Source organism: Phycodurus eques, chromosome 15 (assembly GCF_024500275.1).
Source record: "Phycodurus eques isolate BA_2022a chromosome 15, UOR_Pequ_1.1, whole genome shotgun sequence".
Taxonomy (NCBI): Eukaryota; Metazoa; Chordata; class Actinopteri; order Syngnathiformes; family Syngnathidae; genus Phycodurus; species Phycodurus eques.
In genome coordinates this window covers 19,323,550-19,349,227 of record NC_084539.1, presented here as the reverse complement: position 1 = coordinate 19,349,227, position 25,678 = coordinate 19,323,550, and the positions used below count along the sequence as shown (strand labels likewise).

At 44.1% G+C, this 25,678-nt stretch overlaps 3 protein-coding genes across 14 annotated transcripts in view; 2 read left to right on the top strand and 1 right to left on the bottom strand.

Moving 5' to 3' along the window:
- The window catches only part of erbin (erbb2 interacting protein), a 40,082-nt gene extending 35,200 nt beyond the window's left edge, over positions 1–4,882 (top strand). For 3 of the 5 annotated variants that reach the window (XM_061699530.1, XM_061699532.1, XM_061699531.1), the window contains 6 exons: positions 241–354; positions 2,600–2,656; positions 2,826–2,978; positions 3,070–3,162; positions 3,243–3,317; positions 3,525–4,882. In XM_061699530.1, the coding sequence (XP_061555514.1) occupies positions 241–354; positions 2,600–2,656; positions 2,826–2,978; positions 3,070–3,162; positions 3,243–3,317; positions 3,525–3,632 (600 nt within the window). In that variant the 3' untranslated portion in view covers positions 3,633–4,882. Of the gene's footprint in view, positions 1–240; positions 355–1,561; positions 1,578–2,599; positions 2,657–2,825; positions 2,979–3,069; positions 3,163–3,242; positions 3,318–3,524 lie in introns of those variants that run through there. The other 2 variants (XM_061699533.1, XM_061699534.1) reach the window with 2 other exon arrangements.
- Positions 4,883–5,534: 652 nt separating this feature from the next.
- Positions 5,535–17,138, top strand: srek1 (splicing regulatory glutamine/lysine-rich protein 1). Of its 8 annotated transcripts, none has more exons than XR_009769900.1 (13): positions 5,535–5,755; positions 5,937–6,070; positions 9,169–9,213; positions 10,087–10,202; positions 10,733–10,885; positions 10,974–11,152; positions 11,704–11,834; positions 11,905–12,010; positions 12,096–12,197; positions 12,266–12,334; positions 12,416–12,521; positions 12,826–13,008; positions 17,047–17,138. XR_009769900.1 is itself a non-coding variant. In XM_061698252.1 (12 exons), the coding sequence occupies exons 1-12, from the start codon at positions 5,628–5,630 to the stop codon at positions 12,934–12,936; spliced, it is 1,380 nt and encodes a 459-aa protein (XP_061554236.1). In that variant the 5' UTR covers positions 5,535–5,627; the 3' UTR covers positions 12,937–14,428. The 8 variants fall into 8 exon arrangements, 4 of the variants coding, with proteins under 4 accessions (XP_061554236.1, XP_061554237.1, XP_061554238.1 ...); XR_009769898.1 differs by having other exon boundaries at positions 12,826–13,067; positions 17,047–17,137; XR_009769901.1 differs by having other exon boundaries at positions 12,826–13,004; positions 17,047–17,117.
- LOC133413639 (uncharacterized) lies at positions 16,992–25,540 on the bottom strand. Its single transcript, XM_061698256.1, has 15 exons — positions 25,378–25,540; positions 25,244–25,285; positions 24,919–24,984; positions 24,727–24,847; positions 23,569–23,720; positions 22,618–22,784; positions 21,898–22,033; positions 21,730–21,818; positions 21,364–21,556; positions 20,992–21,216; positions 20,757–20,891; positions 19,639–19,815; positions 18,845–19,070; positions 18,693–18,777; positions 16,992–17,376 (listed from the first exon to the last, which is right to left on the bottom strand). Exons 1-15 carry the CDS (start codon positions 25,445–25,447, stop codon positions 17,065–17,067), a joined length of 2,196 nt encoding a protein of 731 aa, XP_061554240.1. The 5' UTR covers positions 25,448–25,540; the 3' UTR covers positions 16,992–17,064.
- Positions 25,541–25,678: the final 138 nt, after the last annotated feature.

Sequence of the window (25,678 nt, the reverse complement as noted above, 5' to 3'; positions counted from 1 at the left end):
GCGAATAGGCACGGGTTCCCTGTACAGTATACTGAAACGTAGAAGCTCCACCTGTTACTTTTAAAGGCTTAATTTGAGGTGAGGTGTTAATTTATTAAAAAAAATATTGGAGGCATTGCATCTATTTGAGCAAATATTCCTTTCTTAAACTGTGCATGTTCTTTGTTGGATGTTTTTGTGCGTGTGTCTCATGGGTGCGTTGCATGTCCGCCGCTGACGTGGGCCGGCGGCGCCGTTCAGAACGCGCTGTCCCGCTCCTTTAATTCCCATAACGCTCCGCTCGGCTGCTCGCCGCACCGCTCCTGCTATTACGGCAGCTGTAGGGACGTGTTCAGGCCCTACACCTCCTTCAGCGTGAGTACCGCCCGGCAACGCAACGCCCCTAGTCTCACCCGTGTCTCCTCTCCTGCTTTTTACCACACAAGCATCTAACATTTGTACGGTACAAGTGGGAGTATGTTTGATTTTGTTACCAGCGCACGCCTCTGCAGCACTCCCCGCCATTCAACTTTTGCAACGTAGAGGTTGTGTTTTCACATGACATGACTCGAGTCAAGACTTCAGTCGCCAATTTTAGGACATGGTTGGCTAAAACCTAGGAAAGACTCAACTTGAATTTGAGTTTAACTACATGACTTAACGACAAGTTTTGCCAGTTTACATTTGAACATTAACAGTGTAACATTTGTGTGGTTTTTGAAAGAAGAGCTATTTTTTCCGTGTTTTTTTTATTTATTCATTTATTTATTTTATAATGTACCAGTATGCTATGATGTGGCGTGCATAGACAACCTCATGAAGCAAGTATGATGGAGGAAGCTCAAAAGATTATTGCATTCGGATTCAAGGATTGCGTTTTTGATCAAATTGGGAAAAGGAGAACGGCAACATGCAAGGTTTGCAATGCAAAGAGACAACTATTACATCTATCTTTCTCAGTCACTATAAAACCTACAAAGACAGTGACTAGATTAGTTTAGCTCACTGATTGATGGTCAAACATTAAGCTTCATGCTTGTTATTTGTTTAGTTGAGAAGACAAAGTAATCGTGTGCAGCTTGGTTTGGGATAATAAAAAAAAAACTTACTCTGCGTGTGTGTGTGTGTGTGTGTGTGTGTGTGTGTGTGTGTGTGTGTGTGTGTGTGTGTATGTGTGTGAGAGAGAGAAGTTGCCAACGTGTGAATATGTTGTGGCTGAACAATTTTTTTTGACTTGATTCATGGCTTAACCCAAATAAAGACTTGACATGCTTAAAAGTTAGTGGGGACTCGACTTGACTTTGATTTTTGCCACAGTAACTTAAGTCTTAACCTTCAAATATCAAGCAAGTCCTGTCTTACTCCCACCTGTGGTGTTGCCACTAAAATAGAACACTAGTCCATGGCAAAAAAACTTTATGCCCCAAGAACCCCTAATTTGTGATCAAATTAATAATCATTGTACATCGTGGCTGATGTCATCATCGTCTCACCATCTTGTGACATCATCATGATTGTCTTCTAACTTCCTCTGCTGCGCGCTTGGTCGTCCACTTGTCCCTCTGTGTTATGGCCTGAGCAGTGACTTTGAGTGGAAGGTAAGTGGCTGCTAGAATTGGTAGAGGAGAGATTATATAATACTATTATATTATAGCTGCATTTCCACCTAAACTTCTTGGCACTTTTAGTTCTTGGTCCCTGGTGGTTCCTCCTGGAGTTTAAAGGTTCTTATCGGATAGGTTCAGCGCTGCAGAACTTTTCACCCCAAAGGTTCCTGGACCGCAAAAGTTCCTAGGGGTTCCTGGACCCCAAAGGCTTTTGGACCCCAAGGATTCCCAAACACTAAAGGATTCTGGACTCTAAAGGTTCATCGGGGATCCTTGAGCCCAAAGTTTCTGTTACCTCAAAGGTTCATTGAGGTTCCTCGACTTCAAAGGTTCTTGGATCCCAAATGTCTTTGGATCTTAACGGTTCCTGAACCCCAAAGGTTCATTGGGGTTTTTGGAGATTCCTGTAGCCCAGAGGTTCCTTGTGGTTTCATTACCAGGGAAGCAAAGGTTCATTTGGGTTCGAGGTCCCTCAATTCCAAAAGTGATATGACCTCAAATGTGCCAGGACCTCAAAGGTTCCTTGACCCCAAAGGTTTTTCGGATAGCAAAGGTTAATTGGGGTTCTTGAACCCAAACGTTTCCTGAGTAGCAGAGGTTCATTGAGGTTCCTGGACCCCAAAGGATCCTCAGCCCCAAGGGTCCGTTGGGGTTCCTGGACCCCAATAGTCCCCGGACCCCAAAGATTTTTAAACACCAAAGCTTACTGAACATGTCAAAAGTACTACCTAAAAGTACCTCCTAGCAGTATAATATTTTCCCTACAAAACTAAATGTGGAAAAAACTTCCCACAGTCTAAACACAGAGTGGTCCTCCAAAGGTTCTCTTGAATTTGCTGTGGTGGAAATGCAGTTAGATGTAGTACGTGTAATATATGCAGTGTGCTGCTCAGTACGTAGATAGAAGCCAGACGCTCCTTTCCAATAACTTCTCTCGAATCAACGCCACCTCGTCTACTGTCATTGTGTTAATTCCTCAGTTGTCTGAATAATCAACCGTTTATCTCTTGCAGGACGATGTGTTTGGGCCACCGGGGCAGCAGAGCTACACCATGGACTCCCGCAGAAAAGTAGGTGGACATCCTTCGCACCACCTTTTTGCCACGTTTTTCCTTGTGTGTATATCTTTGATGTAGACCCTATCACGTCTACGTCGTTCATTTGTTTCATGACCACTGTGTCCATGACGGCAACAAGCTTTGACGTTGACGTTGACATTAGCGTGTTTCTGTGTGCCAGGTGCCTCTAATGAACGGTCAGGTGGTCTCGTCGGCTCGTCCTCACGTGAGTCAGACGTCCATGGCCCGCCACGCCTCCAGAGAGCAGCTGATCGATTACTTGATGCTCAAAGTCTCCCAGCAGGCCTCGGGGCCTATGCGGCCGCCACACGAGGTCTGTTTGGACACTACAACCGTCTCACCTGTTTAATCGACATTATTTGGAATAGTAAGTCAACATGAAAGATGTTTGACTTGCCTTTCAGATCCATGTGAAGGTAGAGAAAAATCCGGAACTTGGTTTCAGTATATCCGGAGGAGTGGGAGGTCGCGGAAACCCATTTCGTCCAGATGACAATGTAAAGGTTTTCTCTCTATATATGATTGAATTGAAATAGAAATACAGTGTTGTTATTGATTATTGATCTGATGCTTTCAGGGGATCTTTGTGACAAGGGTCCAGCCTGAGGGTCCAGCATCCAATATTCTTCAGCCCGGTGATAAAATTATCCAAGTATGTCACCAAACCATACCATTATGACACGTTTTAGTTGGATAAACAGATACCGTAGACAGATGATTTTGGATATTTAAAGTCGTGTTAGTGAAGGGGGTTGTGCTTCTGTGTGCACCTGCATCCCCGTCTTTGATATTTAGTCAGGTTATGAAATATATATGTGTTGTAATATTGTTTTATTGATGGCATTTTTTGTGTTGCCAGGCGAACGGCTACAGCTTCGTGAACATCGACCACGGGAACGCCGTTTCCCTTCTCAAGACGTTCCCCAGTACTGTGGATCTGACAATCGTGAGAGACGTGCAAGCGTAAAACGGCGACGGGGGGAAAGAACCGGGAGATTTATTTTTTTACACGATTGCGGGGGAGGGGGAACGCCACTTTGAATGTAAGCGTGTTGACGCGGTGATCACATGGGTCATCACTGTGCTTTCTAAAAAAAAAAATTTCTACGAAAAATAAAAGCTCCCCTTTTGTGCGTGACCACTAAGGAGCAGGACACCCCTCATTTTTGCCTTTTATTTTTTTATTTTTTTTTATTTTTTATTTTTTTTAATAAATAAGAATTTTGGAGCAGTAGGACAGTGTTACATGCTTGGAGTGTGAACATGAATGTGCGAGAAGTTCAGACGCTCGGCCTAACTGCTTTTATTCCACAATGTGGCCGTTGTTCCACACGACCAAAAGCAAGGATGGCGGGGGAAAAAACAAGTCTCCTCGAGTAAGAGCGGGTCCACATTTCATCTTTTTCTTGCCATTTTTTCCAAAGTTTCTTCACACATTCATTTGGGAGAGCACCACTCTTGCCTTTTTGTGCGCATTCCTGTTGATTTGACTCATGGGGAGAGAAGCAAGTGCCATAAGAAGACCTTGAACTGTTTCAATGAGCAATATTCACACTTTGCAGCAATAAAGCCTTTTTTTTTTTCCCCACATTAGATTTTTTTAAATACCCCTTTTAGTAACACCACCGATTATTTTATATATGGACAAGAGTTTTGTAATGAAATAGCACATAAAATCTATATATTGTATGTATAGAATAGTGTGAAGAGTCTGTGTTTTGTGGATATGTGTGTCACTTTTTATCAATTACATGTTTGTTAACATCATATGAGTTTTAAGTTGACAATGGGCTGGCAATTGATGAAACGATGAGCATGTTCCACATCTTGTGTTTGTTTGAAATTGTGACGTTAATATTCATGTCAAACTGTCGTCTTTTTGTAGACAATCTTGGGAAATTAGTGGTGGTCGTCCATGTGGATCTGTTTGGAATGCTCACGTCTTATTTATTTTTAGCAGGCCAAACCTGTGTTATATTTTTTAGACATTACTAATCAAAAAGTGTAAATATATACGCACACAGCATTTTTTTTAAAATTGTACAACCAGCAATAACAAGTTCCAATGCAGAAAGAGACAGCATCTGTGTTCACATGTAGCGAGTGTATTTCTATGTCTTGACCACAGACGTGCATCCACGCGACATTCCAGATTTTGTACATAACTAACCATTTCTGGCGTAAAACCTGTGGAAAATAAACCAATGCCATTTCACACTGCATGTTTTGTTGTTGGGTCATTTCCATTTAAATGTAAGATGTTCTTTATACACAGTTTTAAGGTATGTTCCCCTGCCATGTCACGGTTCCTCTACCATGGCCCAGCTATGGCACAGAATCTTTTTTTTGTGGAACATGGCAATTGTTTTTATGGGTTTTTAAAGCTGTACATTATTGAAAACTGAAATATTGATGAAAATGCAGTAAACCATCAAGATCCATATCAAATAATGGACATTTACCATGTCTTGTGGGGTTTAATTATTTTAGGCTCTGCTTGGCCACTGGTAACACATTTCCGTTTCGAAAGTGGCTTACAATAATATTAAAAAGTCATTTTAGGAATGAAACCTGTCTCATATTTGATGAAGACAAGCCTACTATGCTACTATATTTTAATGTTGATCATGCTGGTGGTACTTGGAGCGCTAAGTATTTTTTAGTTGGCGTAAAATTGTATGCATACATTTTTATTTTATTTTTGTTTTCAGATAGAATTACAATTTACTGTGTGTTTTAAGTGTGAAGGAGGTGTAATTATTTATCGTCTCGTTTTGGACTCTGGACTGTGGAAGTGTGCCGGCCTCCACCGACAGGGGGCAGTAGTGCACCTTCGACGTTGTTGGGGCATTGGTCAGAAGAAGCCAGCGAATCCTTCCTCCTCCGACGTTACAAAAAAAAGACGAATAATTTTCCGGCGAATATAAACACAATTGGGGTCTTAAACACGTCGTTTTTCGCGATGAGCGGAATACCCGGGACCGCCGTCGTCCAGGTGACCAATCTGTCGTCGGCAGTGAGCAGCGAGCAGATGCGCACTCTCTTCGGCTTCCTGGGGGACATTGAGGAGCTGCGGCTCTACCCGCCCGAGTAAGAGCGACGTGCGGCTGCTCGGCGGGGCCAGGCGACACCGCGGATGTGCGGCCTGGGCCTGGTCCTCGCTAAAATATAATAACAAAGCTATCGTACAGCGACGTCACGGCAGATAATTTTTTTAAATATCTATCTTTAATGCGTACTTTCCTCCGTTTTCCCATTTGCCCCTCCACAGCAACGCCTCCCTGTCTTTCTCGTCCAAAGTGTGCTATATCAAGTATCGAGAACCATCCAGTGTTGGTGTGGCGCAGCATCTCACCAACACCGTTTTTATTGACAGAGCCCTAATAGTGGTGCCATGTGCCGAAGGTGAGTGCGTGCTAACGTCGAAGCCCTCCTAATGACTGTGGTAACTTGAAAATGACCTTCCCGTCGATTCAACTCTTCGCTCTTGTGATTGATTTGTGGTAGTTACGTGGTTATTACAGGTTACGCACACGTACACGTAGCTGTTACGTTCATGTTTACGTAGCTTGTACGTCACTCTTACGTTCGATTTGTGTGAGATGCTGAGAGTCACTATTTTTCCCCTCGTCGTTTTAATAGACAAATTGTACGACGACTTCTGGTCAAGGCAGCAATCTCAGTTCATCATACCATAAAATCATAGTATAATTCAAACACATAAAAGTTGTTTTTGTTGTCATGCAAAGAAATACCTGTACATTAAAACAAATCTTAATCAAATATTTAATTATCCTTTTCCAACACAATAAGAACAAAAGAAAAAACATGCAGTTTGCTTCAGTTGATCATTTACATGTGTGCATCACACTGATTGTACATAAACGTTCAAAACTTTAAATCACAGGTATTGCGAACTGAAAAAATATCATACTGCACTTTCAAATTAGATTTGGGAATTCATTTCAGCAAAGAAATTCCCATGTGGATATATGTAGCAGGGGAAGCCAGAGATGGGTCAATTTGACCCGGACCTAACAGGAGGGTTAAATATATTACTCCCCAAAATATTTTACTAAATAATCACTTATTAGTTAGTAATGGTGTTCGGTTTATTCATTTTTATGTGCACCGGGTCAATATGACCTGTGGATTTTTTTGGGTGTAACAAAGAAACAAATGGGTTAAAAGCTCATAAAAGTTCTTACATTTGGCTTCAGATGGTGTAAATTTGTTCATGATTTTTATTTTTAAGAATTGTAGAAATAAAGATGATTTTAAAATATTGTTTTTGTTTCCTCTCAGCATTCACACACAAGGTGTAGTGTATTCGTCGTCAGAAACATGTCAGGACCGTAAAGTTACAAATTTTCAATTGGAGTTGATGGGGCTTTATGGTCGGCACGGCGGACAACGGGTTAGCACATCTGCCTCACAGTTCTGAGGACTCTGGTTCAAATCCGGCCTCGCCTATGTGGAGTTTGCATGTTCTCCCCGTGCCGGCGTTAGGTTTTTTTCCCAGGTACTCCGGTTTCCTCTCATATTCAAAACGCATGCATGGTAGGTTAATTGAAGACTCTAAATTGCCCGTTGGTGTGAATGTGAGTGTGGATGGTTGTTTGTTTCTATGTGCCTTGCCATTGGCTGGCAACCAGTTCGGGGTGTGCCTCGACTCTCGCACGGAGTCAGCTGGGATACACTCCAGCACGCCCGTGACCCTAGTGAGGATAAGCGCTATGGGAAATGGATGGATGGGACTTTCTGGAAATAGACGGGTGATATGGACAATAGATGGATGGACTAACCACGAGTTTACAAAAATGTAGGTTGACTCGCGATATGGAAATGTGATATCGTCGGGGGAAAAGATATTCGGGCATAATCCTGACTAAAACAACCAGACTTCATGGAAGTCCAGTGGTACCTTAGAAATTTGAGTTATGAGTCGTCGCTTGGTCTTTTTTTAATTAATTTTATTTTATTTTTTTTCCCTCGTTACAAGATCTTTAGGTACACCGCCACTTGAATGAAAATAAATTAAATTAAAGCAGCTAAGGTACTATAATGCCCTTTCATTGGGGCACGGAGAGCTGTCTCGTTTGCGTGGATGTCTGCTTATGATGAAACAAAAAAACGTTTCTATTGAAGCTTGAATATGATACCGTACTATTAAATTACTCTCAATTCCCATTTAATTCCCGTGGAAAGTTTGAAATGTTGAATGTTTCCAAATATCCCAGCTTTACTTCCCATGGAAATTTAACAGATATTTTGCACCCCTTTGCTACCTTTTTCCCCATTGATTTGCACAGTTGACCGAAAGTCCGCCATCACCTGTTTTTGTGGGGGACACCGCTCACCTAATCCTTCCCTTTTGTCCCCCCCCCTCGTCAGCAACACATAAGCAGATGTTGCTGCCTGGACGGACTTGATTAATATGGATTTTTTTTTTTTTCTGTTTGATTATGTGTGCATATCAGATAAACGACCACACTACTAAGCCTGAGTCATTGAGGCATTGTTTGCCAGGCCGCTACCGTCCTCGATGACGGGCGGGGGGGCCACGAGGCGTCAGTGATCATGTGACCAGGAGCCTTCCCAGATGGACGGACACCTTGTCTCTCTCCCCCCCCCCCCCCCCCTTTTCATACTTTCCCCCCCGTGTTGTCCACTCTCTTCTGTCTATATCTCAGAAAAGGTGTTTTCTCTCTCTCTCTCTCTCTCTCTCTCTCTCTCTCGCTCTCTCAAGCGTTGTGAGTTTTTATATTTTTATTTTACAGTGATACCTTGACTGATGAGTTTAATTAACTGAATTTAATCATATGTGAAGTCAATTTTTGCCAATTAAATTGATTGAAAGTCCATTAATCCGTTCCAGTCCCCCCCCCCAAAAAAAAAACATAAAATTGCGGTTCTTTTAAATAGCACACTTTAATATTGTAATGTAAAAAGATAAAGTAATACAATAATGAAATACAATGTAAAGAGTTAAATAGTTTGTGCATCATGATAATTCAGTGGGCATGTTGCTGCTCCTTCTGGTGTGCACGAATTGGCCACCAGGGGGACGTATACTACATGTAGATTTGATGACGAAAAACCAAGACGACCATCACGACTAGGCTGCTAGTGGTAGTATCATTACATTCTGTATATACAGTGTATGTGTTGCTGCACCGTTTGTGTTGAAATATTAGTTTAAAGGCTTATGACTACAGCAATATCAATGCTAGTTTTGTTAGATAGTCAACAAAACGTATAACATTATGTGTTAGCATTAAGGTAGCCAACTTTCTTACGACCAGGTATGTTGTTTGGTTAAATAAGTCAAGGTACTACTGTCTTATTATTATTATTATTATTGTCCAACCCCCCCACCCCCATATACCTCTTATCTCTCTCTCTCCCGCTGCAGCCTTGTTTGTGGTTGAGTCGGCATGATGATGTGACGGGATGCTAGGAGCGAGGATGACTAACACTTGGCTCTCTTGTCGTTGCCGTAGTGACAAAGAAAGAGAAACAGAGAGAGAGAGGGAGAGAGAGAGAGAGTGAGAGCATCTTCTGACCTCTTCTCAAGTCCGATCAGATGTTTGATTGGAGCTCATGTGGATGTTTGCTATTTCGATTAGATAGTCATGAGGATGATGATGATGATGTGTGATGCAGGCCTGATTTTAATGGAACGAGGAATGCTGTCGTCAGGCTTGTATCACCAAGCTAACAAGGCTAACTAGTGCGACAAACATCACAAATTAAAAGAATATATCAGCCACTTCATTGGGTACTCATTCTCAAATGACAAACTATGGACTTTCATTTATTTAACAATATTAACTACTACTTGAGACGCCCAGTCTGACTTTAATCCGCTAGTCGTTGCTTGTAGGTCTGCAAAAAATAGCAATAAATTGTCATATCATTTTTTATTTTTTTTTTTTTAAGTGCATACCACAAGTCGTGTCTGGCGTACCAATAAAACAAGCATTTATTTTTGTGATCGTGTGTTGTTACAGGATTCAAGTCCTTTTTTTCCCCCAAGAACGAAAGGTTTATTTTTTGGAGAATATAGTCCCTTTTTTTTTTAAAGAATTTGTTAATTTATTGTTGTTGCTGCTGCTGTGAAATCTATTAGCACCGCTGCCATTGGGGTTGTGTTGTCATACCCCCCCCCCCCACACACACACACACCACCCCCTTGGAGTTCATGAGCATTATGTGTCCAGTCCAGGTGACCAACGTATCCAAAATGTGTTAACACGCTGCTAGACTGTGTTAGCTAAGCTTAGCCAGTGCTAAGATAAACAATGCTAGAATAGTAGAAGACAGTATTGTGTGCGTGTGTGTGTGTGTGTGTGAGTGAAGGAGGGGTGGGGGTGTTTTTGCTGTTTTTGGAGCAGCTGATGTTTGTGTGTGCCCCACAGGGAAGATTCCGGAAGAGGCCAAAGCCTTGTCGCTTTTAGCACCCGCCGCCCCCGTGCACAGCCTGCTCCCCGGCGGAGGGCTGCTCCCTATCCCTACGCCGGCCCCGCTACAGAACGTGAGTCGGACGCAAGCTTCTCGCGCAGCGTTTCTCAACCTTTGTTGAGCCGGGCCACATATTTTGCTTGAGAAAAGTCTTACGGCACGCCGCCAAATGTCACGGAAAATCCAGTAGAGTGAAAAAGCATGAGTAAATGACGCTCACGCTATATTTTTTTATGTTTAAACGAGGCACGTCCAAGCTTTTTCCATTTAGGGCCACATAGAGGAAATTGGAAGGAAGAGGAGGGATACTCACCCTTGTGTTCTCAAACATGCTTAAACCAATTCAATATACTGGAGGTTTTAAATATCCTCAGAGGTTAAATGTATTAAAAGGGGGGACGTTTATATTTGAGCTTTTTGTTATCACTGACAAAGCAAATCGTTTAGTATTTCATTGCTATTATACAGTATTATGCTACTGTAGTGTTATAATTCATATGGTATTGAAACATATTTTTTTCCCCCAAACACGGGATATCTTGAAACATTTATTTAACATCTAGTTTTATTTTCAATTGTTGTATACCCACTTTCCACACACAGTTGAACCTGCCCCTGGTGGGTCACATGACCGGCGGCGCCGTTCTGGACCCCACCACGTCCTCCCTCTCGCAGCCCCCCCTCATGGGCAACGTGGACCCCTCCAAGGTGGACGAGATCAGGAGGACGGTCTACGTGGGCAACTTGAACTCTCAGGCGAGTCCTGGCCAGCAGCGGCCACGTCCGAATTTTATGTGCAGCAAAAACACAGACTTTGTGTAATTTGCCGCTTTTCCTTGTGCAGACGACAATGGCGGAACAGCTGCTGGAGTTTTTCAGGCAGGTGGGCGACGTAAAGTTCGTGCGGATGGCGGGCGACGAGACGCAGCCGACGCGCTTCGCCTTCGTGGAGTTCGTTGAGCAGGACGCCGTCGCCCGGGCGCTCACCTTCAACGGCGTCATGTTCGGAGACCGGCCCCTCAAGTACGTGAGGATGACAACAGGCTTTTTCCTGGCTAAAATTGAGGCAGTGCTGGTACCATTCTGATCAAAAAATACCATCAATGAATTTAATACAACATCACCAAGATTCCACCAGATGGCGCCAAAGTAAAACCTGCTTTGGGGATCTTGTCGCCCCTCGACCTAAAAAAATGCTCGCTTATTTCAGAAAAGCTGAAAAAATATGGGTGTCACCCTCATTTTTATTATTCTTTTTTTCTTCAGAAATCTGAATTGCATGGTTACAAAAGAAACAGTATTTACCGTTTGAAAATTGAGGAAATCCTCCCATACCTTTGTAATAAGAATGAAAGTCTCTCGAAGCGCCACGATTCTCTTCTTTGACAGTTTTAGGAGAAACTTCCGACTGTTTCCCATACAGTGCGCTTCAATCGTCGCGTCATAGAACTGCAATCTCAATTTCAAATAATGCTGCTCAGATTGTTACAGCTTTCATGATGTCAAAACCTTTTGAGCTGCAGGTGGCCATTTTCCAGATGACTTATGATGTAATTCATTTTGATGTCCATCAGGGTGAACCACTCCAACAACGCCATCGTGAAGCCTCCCGAGATGACGCCGCAGGCCGCCGCCAAGCAGTTGGAGAGCGTGATGAAGCGCGTGCGGGAGGCGCAGTCCACCATCGCCGCGGCCATCGAGCCAGGTATGACGCCGCCCCACGTCCCGTGCCGTCTCAGTTGGGGTGACCGTTCGCCGTCTTTGCTCGTCCACAGCCGAGAAGGAGAAACTCTACGCGGCTCAATCGGGGAGAACGCGCCGCCAGTCTCGTTCGCGGTCCCGCTCCGGCTCGCGCAGGAAGCGCTCACGCTCCAAACACAGGTGAGGCGCTGCCTCCAAATTTGTTATGCCGGAAAACCCGTTCTTGCATTCCTTCATGTTCTGAACACCACGTTCATTCTCCCAGGCCTCCGCAGAAGTGGCCGAGGAACGACCAGCGCACTTCCCGAGGTGGCCACGGGAGGCGCTCTCGCTCCAGAGACAGGCGGCGGAGCACGAGCCGTTCCAGGTGGGTCCGGGATGCCAGCGCCACACTGCGGAACGAAGGCATTATTGACGATAACGTGCTACCCTCAGGGTCCGCCGGCGGAGTCTGGGCCGCTCCAGGAGTCCTCCCAGGAAGGCCAGGTCACCCTCGCCAAAAAGGTGACTTTCACACATCTGAACTTGAAAAGATACCACTGGACACAAACGTTGACAACCTCGCTCCGTTTTCGATATTTTCAGGATTAAGAAGCATCGGGAACGCAGCCGGGAAGCACGGGAACGCTCTTCATCGAGGAAGAGGAGCCGCAAAGACGAAGCGCGGCCGAAAGGCAAGAAGACGCCCAAGGTAAGTCGGGCACATATTTGCGTTTTTCACGCAGAGTTTACACAGACAGTAATACCGAGCCGGACAGAGCCCTGCCACGATTAGCGAATTGAAAAGCTTTATAATTGGCTATAGATGGCGCCAAAACACTGCTATCCAGCTACACAGGGCTTCAGTCTGTCTGTAGAAACTCCTCCCCTCATGTCAACATAGTTCCTTGGTCCCAAGATGCCACAAAATGGTGTGGAAAAGACCGGCTTTGATGTGCAGTGTGAAAGGGGCTACAGCTTGCGCTCTCACGTGGACGCTGTGTGGAATGTTTCAGGTGGGACGGGACTACGGCAGAGAGGCCTCGCCTTCCGAGGACGCCCGCTCGCCCCTCTTCACGCAGCACAACGGCGTCCACAAGGAGCGCAGCGACGACGCGTCCGTGTGACTCCACCCCAGGCCATCGCGTCACCTCCCGACTGACTGACTTTGAGTTGTCGCTCCCCCGCCAGGAGGGCAAGTGAGCGCCACGATGTCCAATTTTTGATGATTTCTGCAACTGGGGCGTGTGAAATGGCGGTACGTGTCGCATGCGGCTCGGTCACGTGATCCCAAAATTGGCGGTTAACGGTGAGCCTCACTTGCCCGTTTTGGTGGCGTGAAAGGAAGGAAACACCTGACGTTTCCTGCTCGAGGCGCGGCGTTTACAAGGAGGCTTTATTTTCTATGTTTATGTTTTTGTGGGCACGTTTGCTGTTTTAGTCCTTGTTTTGTTGTATAGCTGTTAAAGAAAAAAAATGTGTGTGTGTGTGCGTGTAAGAAAGAGGAAGGTGGTCAAATTCATAACCCAGTCCCAGGTTTCCGTTATCTCCTTACACGGAGGCCCTCTTCTGATTCTCACTTTCCTTTCCTACCCGATCGAGATGAACCGGAAGTACTTGGAGGATAGGGCGTTCGAATTTGACAAAACGCTAAGGAAAGATACCGCGATGCAACCTTTAAACCACCTTTAGCACAGGTTACTCCTGAGCAACCTTTGCGAAAGCACAGGAGATATGTTACCCACAATCCTTAACGGCGGAAAATATTGAAAGCAACAGACCAGAGGCGATTGCAGACTACATGAAGACGCCCGAGCGTTTCACGCAAAAGACAAGACAAAATAAATAATGCAATAACTGTTATTTTAATCAAATGAAAAGATAGAACAGTATATAGAAATATATAAACAAACGTATCAACAATACAGTTTGATGAGTGAACAATGACAATGTAAACTCACATTTTAAAATGTGAAATATAAACCTAACATTAATATCCATACAGAATAAAAACAACTTTAAACTTAAAAATTAAATCCAGAATCATGGGCAATGGATGAAATTTAGAGACAGAAAAATAAAAGAAAGCAAGCTAGAGACTTTTTTTTCATGATTTATTCATAAAAGGAAGGGTGTGATTGGGAGGACCCCCCCCGGATCATAACCCGAGCGTTGTTCTGTTATTGGACTTGGCGGGGGACATCGACCGGAGCTGTGGCCGTAAGGTGGTCAGTGCCTGTCGTGGCGCCAATCCCCGAACCCATTGGTGGACACCAACGGTGAGGGATGCCGTCAAGCTGAAGAAGGAGTCCTATCGGTCCGTTTTGGCATCGGGGACAGTGCCTCTGGATTGGCAGACTGGGGTGGTGGTCCCCCTTTTTAAGAAGGGGGACCGGAGGGTGTGTTCCAACTACAGGGGGATCACACTTCTCAGCCTCCCTGCTAAGGTCTATTCAGGGGTGCTGGAGAGGAGGGTCCATCTGGAAGTCGAATATCAGATTCAGGAGGAGCAGTGTGGTTTTTGTCCTGGCCGTGGAACAGTGGACCAGCTCTACACCCTCGGCTGGGTCCTCGAGGGTGCATGGGAGTTTGCCCAACCAGTCTCCATGTGTTTTGTGGACTTAGAGAAGGCGTTGAACCGTGTCCCTCTTGGAGTCCTGTGGGGGGTGCTTCGGGAGTATGGGGTACCGAACCCCCTGATACGGGCTGTTCGGTCCCTGTACGACCGGTGTCAGAGTTTGGTCCGCATATCCGGCAGTAAGTCGGACTCGTTTCCGGTGAGGGTTGGACTCCGCCAAGGCTGCCCTTTGTCACCGATTCTGTTCATAACTTTTATGGACAGAATTTCTAGGCGCAGCCGAGGCGTAGAGGGGGTCCGGTTTGGTGGCCTCAGTATTGCATCTCTGCTTTTTGCAGATGATGTGGTTCTGTTGGCTTCATTAAGCCGTGACCTCCTCTCCAACTCTCAATGGAGCAGTTCGCAGCCGAGTGTGAAGCGGCTGGGATGAGAATCAGCACCTCCAAATCTGAGACCGTGGTCCTCAGTCGGAAAAGGGTGGCGTGCCCTCTCCGGGTCGGGGATGAGAGATCCTGCCCCAAGTGGAGGAGTTCAAGTATCTGGGCGTCCCTACTAAAGCTTCTGCCCCCACGACCCGACCTCGGATAAGCGGTAGAAAATGGATGGAGGGATGGATGGATGGATGGATGGATGGATGGATATATTGTATTAGTCAGCAAATATGTTGCAAAAAAAGTTAAATAAATGTACAGCCTTTATTTATACAAATATAATTATGGAAACACAAATGACTCCTAAATATCAACCATTGTAATCTTTTGTTTGCTCTGTGCTGGCGTCTTGTGGTAAAAGACATTGTAGTTGTTTTATTTTATTCTTGATCAGATATTTGGCAGGTGAAGTCCCTAAGCTTGAGACTTTACGTCAGCAATACTGGCCGTCGCGCGATGACGTCTGTTAGGAATAGTGGAATCGAATTCATTTGAAACGCTGCTGTCCTTTCCTATCTTCGAGAGGAGGCACCTTTTCATGTCTCCTTGACCCGATGACGTGTTCCCCCAAAGGTTAAGGAAAGGTGGCATAAAGCTTCGGAGACCGAAGAATCCGAAGAGGGCCAGAGCCTCTGACACGGCCTCGGACGCTAGCGAATCGGCGGCTCAAATTCACCTCCCCACTGTCATTACCTTTCACGCAGAACGGTGACACTGGAAAAAGTTGGCTTTGATAAAACTGTATGAAAGGGGTGTTAAACTGAACACTCCCACCTCTTGATACTACTCAAGAAACTTCACACCCCAGTTCTGGCTTTCTGCCATCTGCTTCCCTCCCCCACTCTGATATTACTCCGGAGGTTGGTAGTCACCTTCAACCCCTCCTTTTCATGTTGACTCACGAAAAAGACTTCTTTGATAGGCAGTGTGAAAGGGGCTTCTGGTTACAATTCACACTCAAACACAGCATTCATCCCACCTCTGTTATGCTTCTCATATGAGCTCAGAAGCCGGCAAAATGGTGGGTCGACTTTATGTCCCCGCCCACCCGCACCCCCGCTTTCGTGGCGGTACCTTTCAAACAGAACAGTGACACATGAAGAAACCGTTTTTGACAGGCAGTGTGGAAGGGGCTTTGCGGTGTTGAAATGAAACAGAGCCTCCATCCTTGCCTCTGACAGGACTTACTGTAAGCTGGCAAATTGATGGGTCGACCTCTACTGCTATTCTGTGTCGGTACGTTTCACACAGGACAGCGACACTGAGAAAAGCTAGCTTTGACAAGCAGTGTGAAAGGGGGTTCGTTGTTAAACTTCACACCTAAGGCTGTGTTAAAGTGTGATCTGTGCTACGACCGTTCAGAAGCTTAAAAAAAAAAAAATGACGGGTCAACTTCTACTCCAGTTCCATGTCTGTACCTTTATGCAGAACAGCGACAAAAAAAAAAAAAAAAAAAAGCTTTTTTTGTTTTGTTGTCTTTTTTACTGCTTGTAAAAGACACAAGCAGCGTGAAAGGGGCTTCTGGTGTTAAAATTCACTCAAACGCAGGACAGGTTGACTTTATCGCAATCCTCCGTCCAGTGTCTGTACCTTTGACGCAGAACAATGACACTTGAAAAGCCTGCTTAGACAAGTAGTGTGAGAGGGGCTTCTGGTGTTAAAATTCACACTTAAACACTGCCTCCGTCCAGCCTCTGTTCCCCCTCTGACACTAGCGCAGAAGCCGGCAAACTGGCCGGACTTCACCCCCCCGTCCCATGTACGTACCTTTCACGCAGAAGTGACACAGGGGTAAGATGCTGTTTTCACCTGGTTTTGTTCTGACGCCGTGAAATGTAAAAAAAAAATATTTTATATATATATATATATATATATATATATATGTGTGTGTGTGTGCGTGTGTGTGTGTGTGTGTGTGAAAGCAAGTGAGTGACGCAAACATAAAGTGCCTATGCTGCGATTGTATAAAATATTGTTGTCATAGAAGTTTTATTATTAGCATGGTTAGCGTCTAGTGCCAGCAGCGTTTACTGATGAAATAGTATTCAGTCAAAAGTCCACAAATTGGTTTTCTTTTATTTTTTAAAAGCGAGCACTGACATGAGTGTAAATTATTTCATGTACACAAGCTTCTGTTTGTTGTGACGTTTCAGTAAAAAAAAAAAAAAAAAAAAAAACACCTTTTTAAACAAGCCGTCTTTTTGTGCTTCATGCGTCGCCCCCTGCAGGACCGGAGGACGATTGGATCATGATAAATGCGTGTTTTCCATGTCCATCAAACGTACGCGAGTGTCGCGCTCGACGCTAAACTGCGTCTTGTAGTCTCCCGCGTGAGCCGTCATCATCATCATCTGCTGGATGACGTCCAAGCTGGTGTATCCGCTGGAGGGGGCCATGGGAGGATCGCGGGAGTTCGCCGCTCTCTGCTCATCGACGGCGGCGGAACGGCCGCGGGCCGATTGACGGCGCTCGGAAGGCGGCGGCGCTCGGGGCTCCACGAGGAGCAGACTCGCCGTGTTGCATTCTTCCAGCTTGAGCGTGTCGACGGTTTGGAGGAGCTGGCATCCACACAACAATGCATCAATAAGTAGATTTTGCAGGTGTCTACTTGAGAATTGATATTCCTGACAAAATTGTACTTTTACTCCCAACGTTTGGAAACATCTGTACTTTCTACTCCTCACTCTCAGTCCAAATAGGCCTGTTCCTTTTCGAACTCCGTGAATGACGACACAATGGCAAAAAGAAGTAACAAAAATACAGCTCAAGTCAACCATAGTGGCGATCTTGATTGATGGATCGAGAATTTATGCCGCTATTTGTCGGAAAATCAGTGGAAGAGGAACATCAACAAGGGAGCATTTTCGAACAGGGTGACAGCTTCAGTGAAGCAAGATATTCGCCGCCTAAGGCCTTATTGAAGTATTTTTCTAGCAACAGAAAAGATTTATGACAAATGCCTTTTCTTGTACCAACCTAAAAACCACAATACTCTGTCGTTCCAAAACTCTCCAGCTAATCTAAAAATAACATACAGGTAAGGTCTTTTCCCCCCCCAGTTATCATTAGCTAATGTAGTATTTTTTTCCGTTTTGCTCATGCAGGACCTATAGTCCATTCAGTCCTGATTATCCTGTCAGAAGCAAGTTTGCAGCAAAAGTTTTTTTTTTTCCTTCTTAGTATGAGCGCCATGCCAGTTAATAAAAGAAGGAAACTATTGTGTGCAAAGTTTGTTTTGTTACTATGTCAAATGAAAACGGGTATATAACTGACACAAAAACATTTTTTAGTTTTTTTTTAAATTGTATTTTTAAGTAAGGCGCTGAATCAGCACTTCTACTTTTATCAAAGTAATTGTTCAGAAGTAAAGAGTGCGAGTACTTTTTCCACATCTGGAAGCTTTTTATTCAGCAGTTATTTGAGTTTTGCATTTGTATCTGTATCTTGTCAAGTTTTGCGGCGTTCAAATTTGGTATCAATTGGACAAAATCTCTTTGAAGGACCCCTAGAAATGACCACCCTAAAATTGCTGCTTTGAATCAAAACGGCAGACTTTCTGTATTGTCAAAGTGGTTACATCTTGAAATTGTGGATGGAAATGTCTACATTGGAGCCAAAATGGCAGACTTCCTGTATCTTCAGACATGGGCTATGGCTACTTGAGACTTTTGTCAGTCTACTTGTATTAAGACATGCCTACCAAATTTCAGATTGCGCAGTAGAACTGGCTTCGGGGGCAGCATTTGCAAAATTGTGGTCGAATTCATTAAGGACAATTCTTTGACGGCGAAGGAATGGCAAAAAAAAGAGAGCCTAAGTGGCCATTTGGAGCCAAAATGGCCAACTTCTCATTGCCATGGCAACAGGCGCTTACCAGGTGTGCTGGTGCATTGAGTTTCTGCATGGATCTGCTCTTTGCAGGGTTGGGAATGTTTGGCCAAAAGACCACTTTGGCCCTGCTTGGGGGACAGGAAGCAGACAAAGTTGACTTGTTGTGTCTCCTTTTGGCAACATGGGGGGGGTTACCTTTTAAAGAGGAGAGACGCCAACATGGCAGCCAGCACGACGAGGGTAGAGACGGTGACAAGTGCCGTGAGGGGAACGGAACCTTCACGCCGCGTCTCCACCAGGCTGGCGGCGCTGCGGACCCCGGGCCCGGCCCGTGTCAACCCCGACACCTGAATCCGGTACACCGCCCCACTGCGGAGACCCTCCAGTATGTAACGGCGTAGCCGCGGTCCCACACTGACGTCTGCAACAAAAACGTGGCATGAGCCAGCCGCCACGCTTGCAAAATTCCAGGAATTTTCAAAGTAGGATATTCTATGGGAACGAACGAGAAAAAAAAAAACACCCCAGAACAAGCTACATGTCAAATAGCACTGTAGTGTATAAAAACATAATAAAACATTGAGTGTGATTACTGTTAAAGCGTAACAGTCAAGATTTCCCTCCTTTTTGGAACGCTACTCTTTGTTTTTATGTGACTGCTGCTATCTCTCAAGCTTTTTGCCTCTCCAGCCTGCGGAATTTTCCTAACTCAAATTTTGGCTCGCAACACAAAGCAAAAAATGGACCAAGTGACGTCTCCGAACTTGAAAATCTCCTCAACTGGGACACTCGTACGCCGAGGTATCGCTGTATTGTAACGCGCTCACACGTGGGCCAGGAGAACTATCGATTCTTTTTTATGGATGTCTGTTTATGACTGAACAAAATGCTTATATTTACGCTTGAATATGATACATTTCAATGAAATGACTTATGTGAAATTCACATGGAAATTTAGTGGAAACTTTCCACCTATTTGCAGCGCTAGCAGCCACCCACAAAGCCGTGGGTCTCACTTCTCTCCAGTTGCCGGTCCTCGGCGTAGTGGATCACGTAGCCCAGCAGGAACCCGCGCCGGTCTTCCTGCCGGATGGACGACCAGCTCAGTTCCAGGGAGGACGACGTGACGGACGCCGTACTGACGTCGGAGGGACCGCTTGCCGGAGCTAAAAAAAAAAAAAGGAATCGAAACTTCAGTATCGCTACTCGACGCTCGTGTATCAATACTGAAATCTCGATGTCACGATTGGTACGGAGATCTAGAGATTTCTATTTCATGCTGGTTTATGAATATGGAGATGACATCTCTGACGTTGCCGGTGCCGTGGCCGAGATCACGATGTCGCCATTTGACACCGGCGCAGCAATGGCAATATCACTCGTGGATGCTGGGATATCAGTATCAAGGTCATCAAAATCATCGCGTCATCACGACTTGATGCTGGTGTATCAAATATGGTCCCGACATCCATATTTGACGCTCGGGTAGCAATACAGCGAAGGTGATGTCACTTTAGAAGGATGGTGAATCGACCCCAAGATCAGAAGGTTAATTGATGCTGACTCATCGTTACCGAGAGCACGATACCGCTATTTTGAGGCTGGTGTATCGATACTAAGATTGCTATGTGAGATCACGGGATCAATATCATACGCCAGCGTATTGTGACCTCGATTGCGATGTCGCCAGTCGATGCAGGTGTGTTGCCACAGAGATGGCGATAGCGATCCTTATGTGATTTAAATGTATTTCGTGACGAGATGACGATACAACTATGTGGCAGTGATGCACTGACGGCGAGATTACGATATCACTGTTCGGTAGTGGCGAATCAATATCGATGTCACTGTTTGATGCCGACGTATCATTACCGAGATCACACTGCTGCAATTTGAGGCTCGCGTATCGATACTAGGATCTGCGACGTCGCTATGTAATGCCGATTCATCAGTTCCAAGATCACAACGTTGATATCATACGCCAGCATATCGTGACCTCGCGATGTCACTACTCGATACAGAAATAATGTCATCCCTATTTGAAACCGGTGGATGGATACTGATTGCGATATTGATTTTTTTGAATGAATTTGAAAAAGCCACTCACATCCTTCCAGGAAGTAAAAGCGAGCGCTGGCGTAAGTGACCTCCCGACTGTTGTTGACTTGCTCCAGGTTGCACGGCGGCTGTTGGTCACGCACGTGCAGCCAGACGTCGTAGCTGGTGTGCGGCTGCAGCGGTTCTGGAATTCAGAAAGCTAACTTGAAACGTGTAAGTAGCGGGACTTGTACGTCAAGGTACCGCTTGTACATGGTTTGTGTCCAGTACATCGATCATCACACCTGGAATGTCAACCACCGTCCAGAAGTTGTTGGCGTCCTCATAGAACACCACATGTGACACGAACGGTGGCTGTGGTCCGTAGGTGGCGCTCCACTCCAGGGAGAAGCACAAGTACTTGCTGACCAGGTCGTCCTTCCACAACACGCTGAAGGACGTCTGGTTGTGGACGCGCACCCTCAGCCGAGCGTGATCATCATCATCGCCATCGGCCTCATCGTCGTCTTCTGTAACATTCACGATAGCGATATCCCAATTTCCTTCTCAATACGCTGCCGTCAAATTGCGATCTCGGTAACAATACGAATGCGGTGATATCGTGAAATGGCCGACACGATCCTAAAACGGCATCCATCCGGTGTCATTAGACTGACCACGCGGCGAAGTTAGCGTGATGTTGGCGGCCGGCGACGCGCTGACGTTGTTGAAAGCGTGGACGCTGACGGCGAAGTCGGAGGCGGACAGCAGCAACGTGATGGGCGGCCGCGCTACGCTGAGCACCTCCCGGGGCGGCTCCCCCGACGCCTTGGCCGCAGACACACGGAAGCCGTCGCATGCCTCGGAGAACTGGAAAACAATATAACAATCGTTGATATCAATGAATATACATTTGTATTTATTAGGACTGTTTTATTTGGGGGGTGGGGGGTGGGTAGCCTATCAACATTCATACGCGCTCATGCTGTGATGCTACTGCTTTGTCTATGGTATTTTTGCTTTGTTACGTAAATATACAGTACCGTCCACGTCAGCGAAATCCTCCTTTGTCCTCCTGTGTCGGCCATCTTGTCTTCTACCACGTGCAGGCTGAGCGGAGGCTTCGTCAGCTCTGAAGCGTAATACTATTAGTTATCGTCATAATGATAATAACGCACGGCGCAAGTAGCGTATATAAGCTGGTGCGTCACCCGGCGGCAGCGTGTAGACGTGACCCCACGGACACTGAGAGCACTTGTCGCTGACCTCGCAAGCCACCTGAACCTCAAGCGCCGACGGGCCCTCCACTCTCGCCAGATGACACCCGGCGGCACCACGGCAACACGACTACACCGCGTGGACAAAAAAAAACATTGCAAACAGCAAAAACATTTTTAGGTGTACTAATAATAATAATAAACATTTTCAAACAATTACCTATGCAATTAAAAAAAACAATCATTTATGCTATAGTTGTAGCAAGCACGGGTTAGGTTTCGAAAATAGGGTTTCAAGGCAAGTGGTAGGGTTTCAAGACTGGTTCAGGTTTGCGAGCCTGGATTTGGGTTTGGAGTTGTGCGAGTGTTGACCTGTTCGAGGCAATTCCTTTCCTACCTTCCTTTCTTTCATACCATCCTTAATACCTTCCTTACTTCCTACCGCCCTTCCTTCCATCCAAACATCGATATCAATGTGTCAGTACCGATACGTCGCCATCAAATATCGATATGGCAATCTCAGTATGGCCACGTCAGCATCGGAAAACCATGTTGCGGTTCGGGTTTCGATGAGCTTTGAACATCGAAATTGCGACCTCCGTTGGAATAGAAAAGCGAAATCGCACTATTGGTGCACCAGCGTCAAATATTCTTGATAATGAATATAACAGGCTTAAAAAGTCAACTTGTCGGTGTGTGAACTGTTTTAGCTGCCTGTTGCCAGCGTCCGTCGTCATGGCGATGGCGGCGTGTGGCCGCTTTGTGTCGCACGCAGACGGATGCGATGACCTTAGCGTCGTCCTGACTCCACTGGGCGCAGACGTCGACGTGACTCCCCGAATGGCGCCTGAAGGTGACGTGAAGCGGAGGACCGCAGCGCACTGAAACGTAACAAACGTGAAAACATATTAAATATGGAGCACACCAAAACGAGCATCTTAAAAAAAAAATAGGACTGTGTTTTATGGCCAGTCATCACGTTGCCCCACCCCCATACACAATGAGCATAACTCAACATGTTCAGAATTTGTTGCTTTTGTGGTTTATATGTAATTTTTTCCCAGCTTTTTTAAAAATGTATTTTCATTTTTTAATTTATGTTGCACAGTACTTTTTGTGATTTTAATGTTGTTTTTGTTGTTATTTCGTGTCGTTTTATTATTGTATTTTGTTGTTAGGTTTAGTATTTTTTGTGTTGTTTCGGATGTTTATAGTGTTTTTGTAAAAACAAATTTACATTTTGCTTTTATCGTTGTTTCATGTTATTTTAGTTGTTTTTATTTTTGGAGGTTTGTTGTTATCTTTTGTTGTTTCTATTTGTTTGTATGTTCTTTTTTCTTGTTGTATTTTGCTGTTTCTAGTTGTCTTTCTCAATTTGATTTGCAAATGTTTTGCTTTTGATGTTCTTGGTTATTTTTTTCTTTTTTGTTGCTACATTTAACTGTTGTATTTTTGTAATGTTTCTTTATTTTTTTATGTTGTTGTTTTTATTTTTTGTTGCTTTTGTTTGTATCATTTTATGTTGCTTTTTATGTTGTATGTTGTTGTTGCTTAATAGTTTTGTTGTTACTTAGAAGTTTTTCGTTTTTTCAGTTTTATAATGTTGTATTGATTTGGTTTTATGTGATGTTGTTTTTCTAAGTGAAAGTTGTCGGTGGAACTCACGCAGGCTACTCGGGAGCGCCGCGAAGACATCTTTGGAGCAATCGGATCCGACCTGTTCCAGAACTTCCACGGTCAAGTTGCGCATGCTGTACACTTCCACGTCGGTCAACGGCTCCTTCATGCTCTTGTACACTCTGCAGTACTTGTCGTCCCTGATGGAGGCCACGAAACTTTCAATCAACATTTTTGATTGTTTTTCTTTCTCATTGTTTTTGGAATTGTTGTTCTATTTTTTTTAATTTTTTTTATAGTTTTCTGTAGTTGTTTGTTTCACTTTGTTGTTGTTATTTAGTAGTAATTTTCTTTACATTATGCTTTTATTTGTTGATTTGTTGTTCTTTTGTTATTTTAGTTTTTTTGTACTTTTTAGTTGTTATTTTTGTAATTTTTTGTTTTGTTTTTGTAGTTTCTAATAATTTGTATGTTGCATTGCCTTTTGTTATTTTGTAGTATTTTTGTTGTTTTTGGGGGGACTTTTTGTTCTTGGTTTTGTAGTTGTTGTTTTCTGTTAGTGGTTTGTTTTTTTGTTTGTGTTGTTACTTAGTGTCATTGTTTTTTTTAGGTTTAGATTTACGTTGATTTATGTTGTTTTTGTGTTTTTGTCGGTTTGTTATTTTGTAGTTTTGTAATTTTCAGTTTTTTGTTTTTGTTTCAGTTGGGTTTTTTGCTATTATTTGGTGTTTTGTTTGTGTTGTCTTTTTTGTTTGTCGTATTTTTTGCTGATTTCTTTTTTGGGTATTTTATTTTTGCAATCTTTATTTTCGTATTGTGTAGTTGTTCTTTTTTTTTTTTGTGATTTTCTTTTGTTTTTGTAATTTTCCATTTTTGGTTTTTGTTTCCATAGGTTTTTGTTACTTTGTAGAATTTTTTTTTGTTATCTTTTATTATTTAGTTTGGGGGTAAAATTTTCTATAGTTTTTGTGTTTTTGGGTGATTTTTGATATTTTGTATTTTGGGGTATTTTAATGTTTTTTGTTGGTTCTAACACATTCACTGCCATTGACGGCTTTAGAAGTCAAATGTCCATGTTAACTGGGAAAGCTGGTAGTGACTAATGGTAAAGTTTTTTTCGCCGCGTTGTTGTTTTTGTTGTCTTTCTTTGCTTGGGGGGTTTGTTGTGGTTTTTGTTTTCTTTTTTGACAGTTTTACAAGACTTACCTTTGTCGGACGACGAGCGTGAAGTTCGCCTGCTCCTCCTCGGCCGCCCCACGCCTCCACTGACACGTCTTCAGACTTAGAGAGTGGAATTTTCCGAGACATTCCAAGCCAGCAACACCACCTGACGCAAAGAAAAAAAACAATAACAGTCAGTTCACTTTCTGACTTTTTGGGCGATGACTTGTCGGTTACCTGGCGAGGCGAGTTGGCAGTGCTTGTATTTGGTCGGGTAGTTATCGGACTTGCAGCTCACTGAAACTACACCATGACATCATCCAAAAATACAAAAATAGTGGTGTATACCTTAAATCTGATGTAAATACATTTAATGGCGTATAAAATGCGACGCCGATGTATTTCATTAGCTGTCTGAACACATTGAATGTGGTGTAAATTATGCTGCATTGTAGATGTAAGATATACAACATTAAATGGATGGATGCTACATTTTATATATATATATATATATATATACACACACACACACACACACACACACACACACTCCAAACCCCACCTGGTCCCGGTGAGGAAGCCAGACATGGATCCAGAATCCCAGCTGACACAAAAAAAATAATTAAATGTACACTAAAACTAAAATACATAAAAAATATTTGCGGGTGGTCTCCATGAAATGAACAAGTGACTCACCAGTGAGAAGAAAAAGAAGCTGGCGGTGTTCGACGAGCCCACACAGACGTCCAAACATGCTCCTGATCATGATCACACATTAGAAAACATTTATTTTGATCACAAATGATGAATTATTCACAACAAATCCATGGAGTATTTTTATGTGAGCATGAAAGCTGTGAGAGTGGCGCAGCTTGGATGGAGAAGTTGACTCCCCTATGTCTCACAGGAAGTTCTTCACACCTCACCGACTTATGCAAATGATTAAAAAACTAACAAAAAAAATCCACCCTTTCAATCATCTATTTCTTACTCTGTT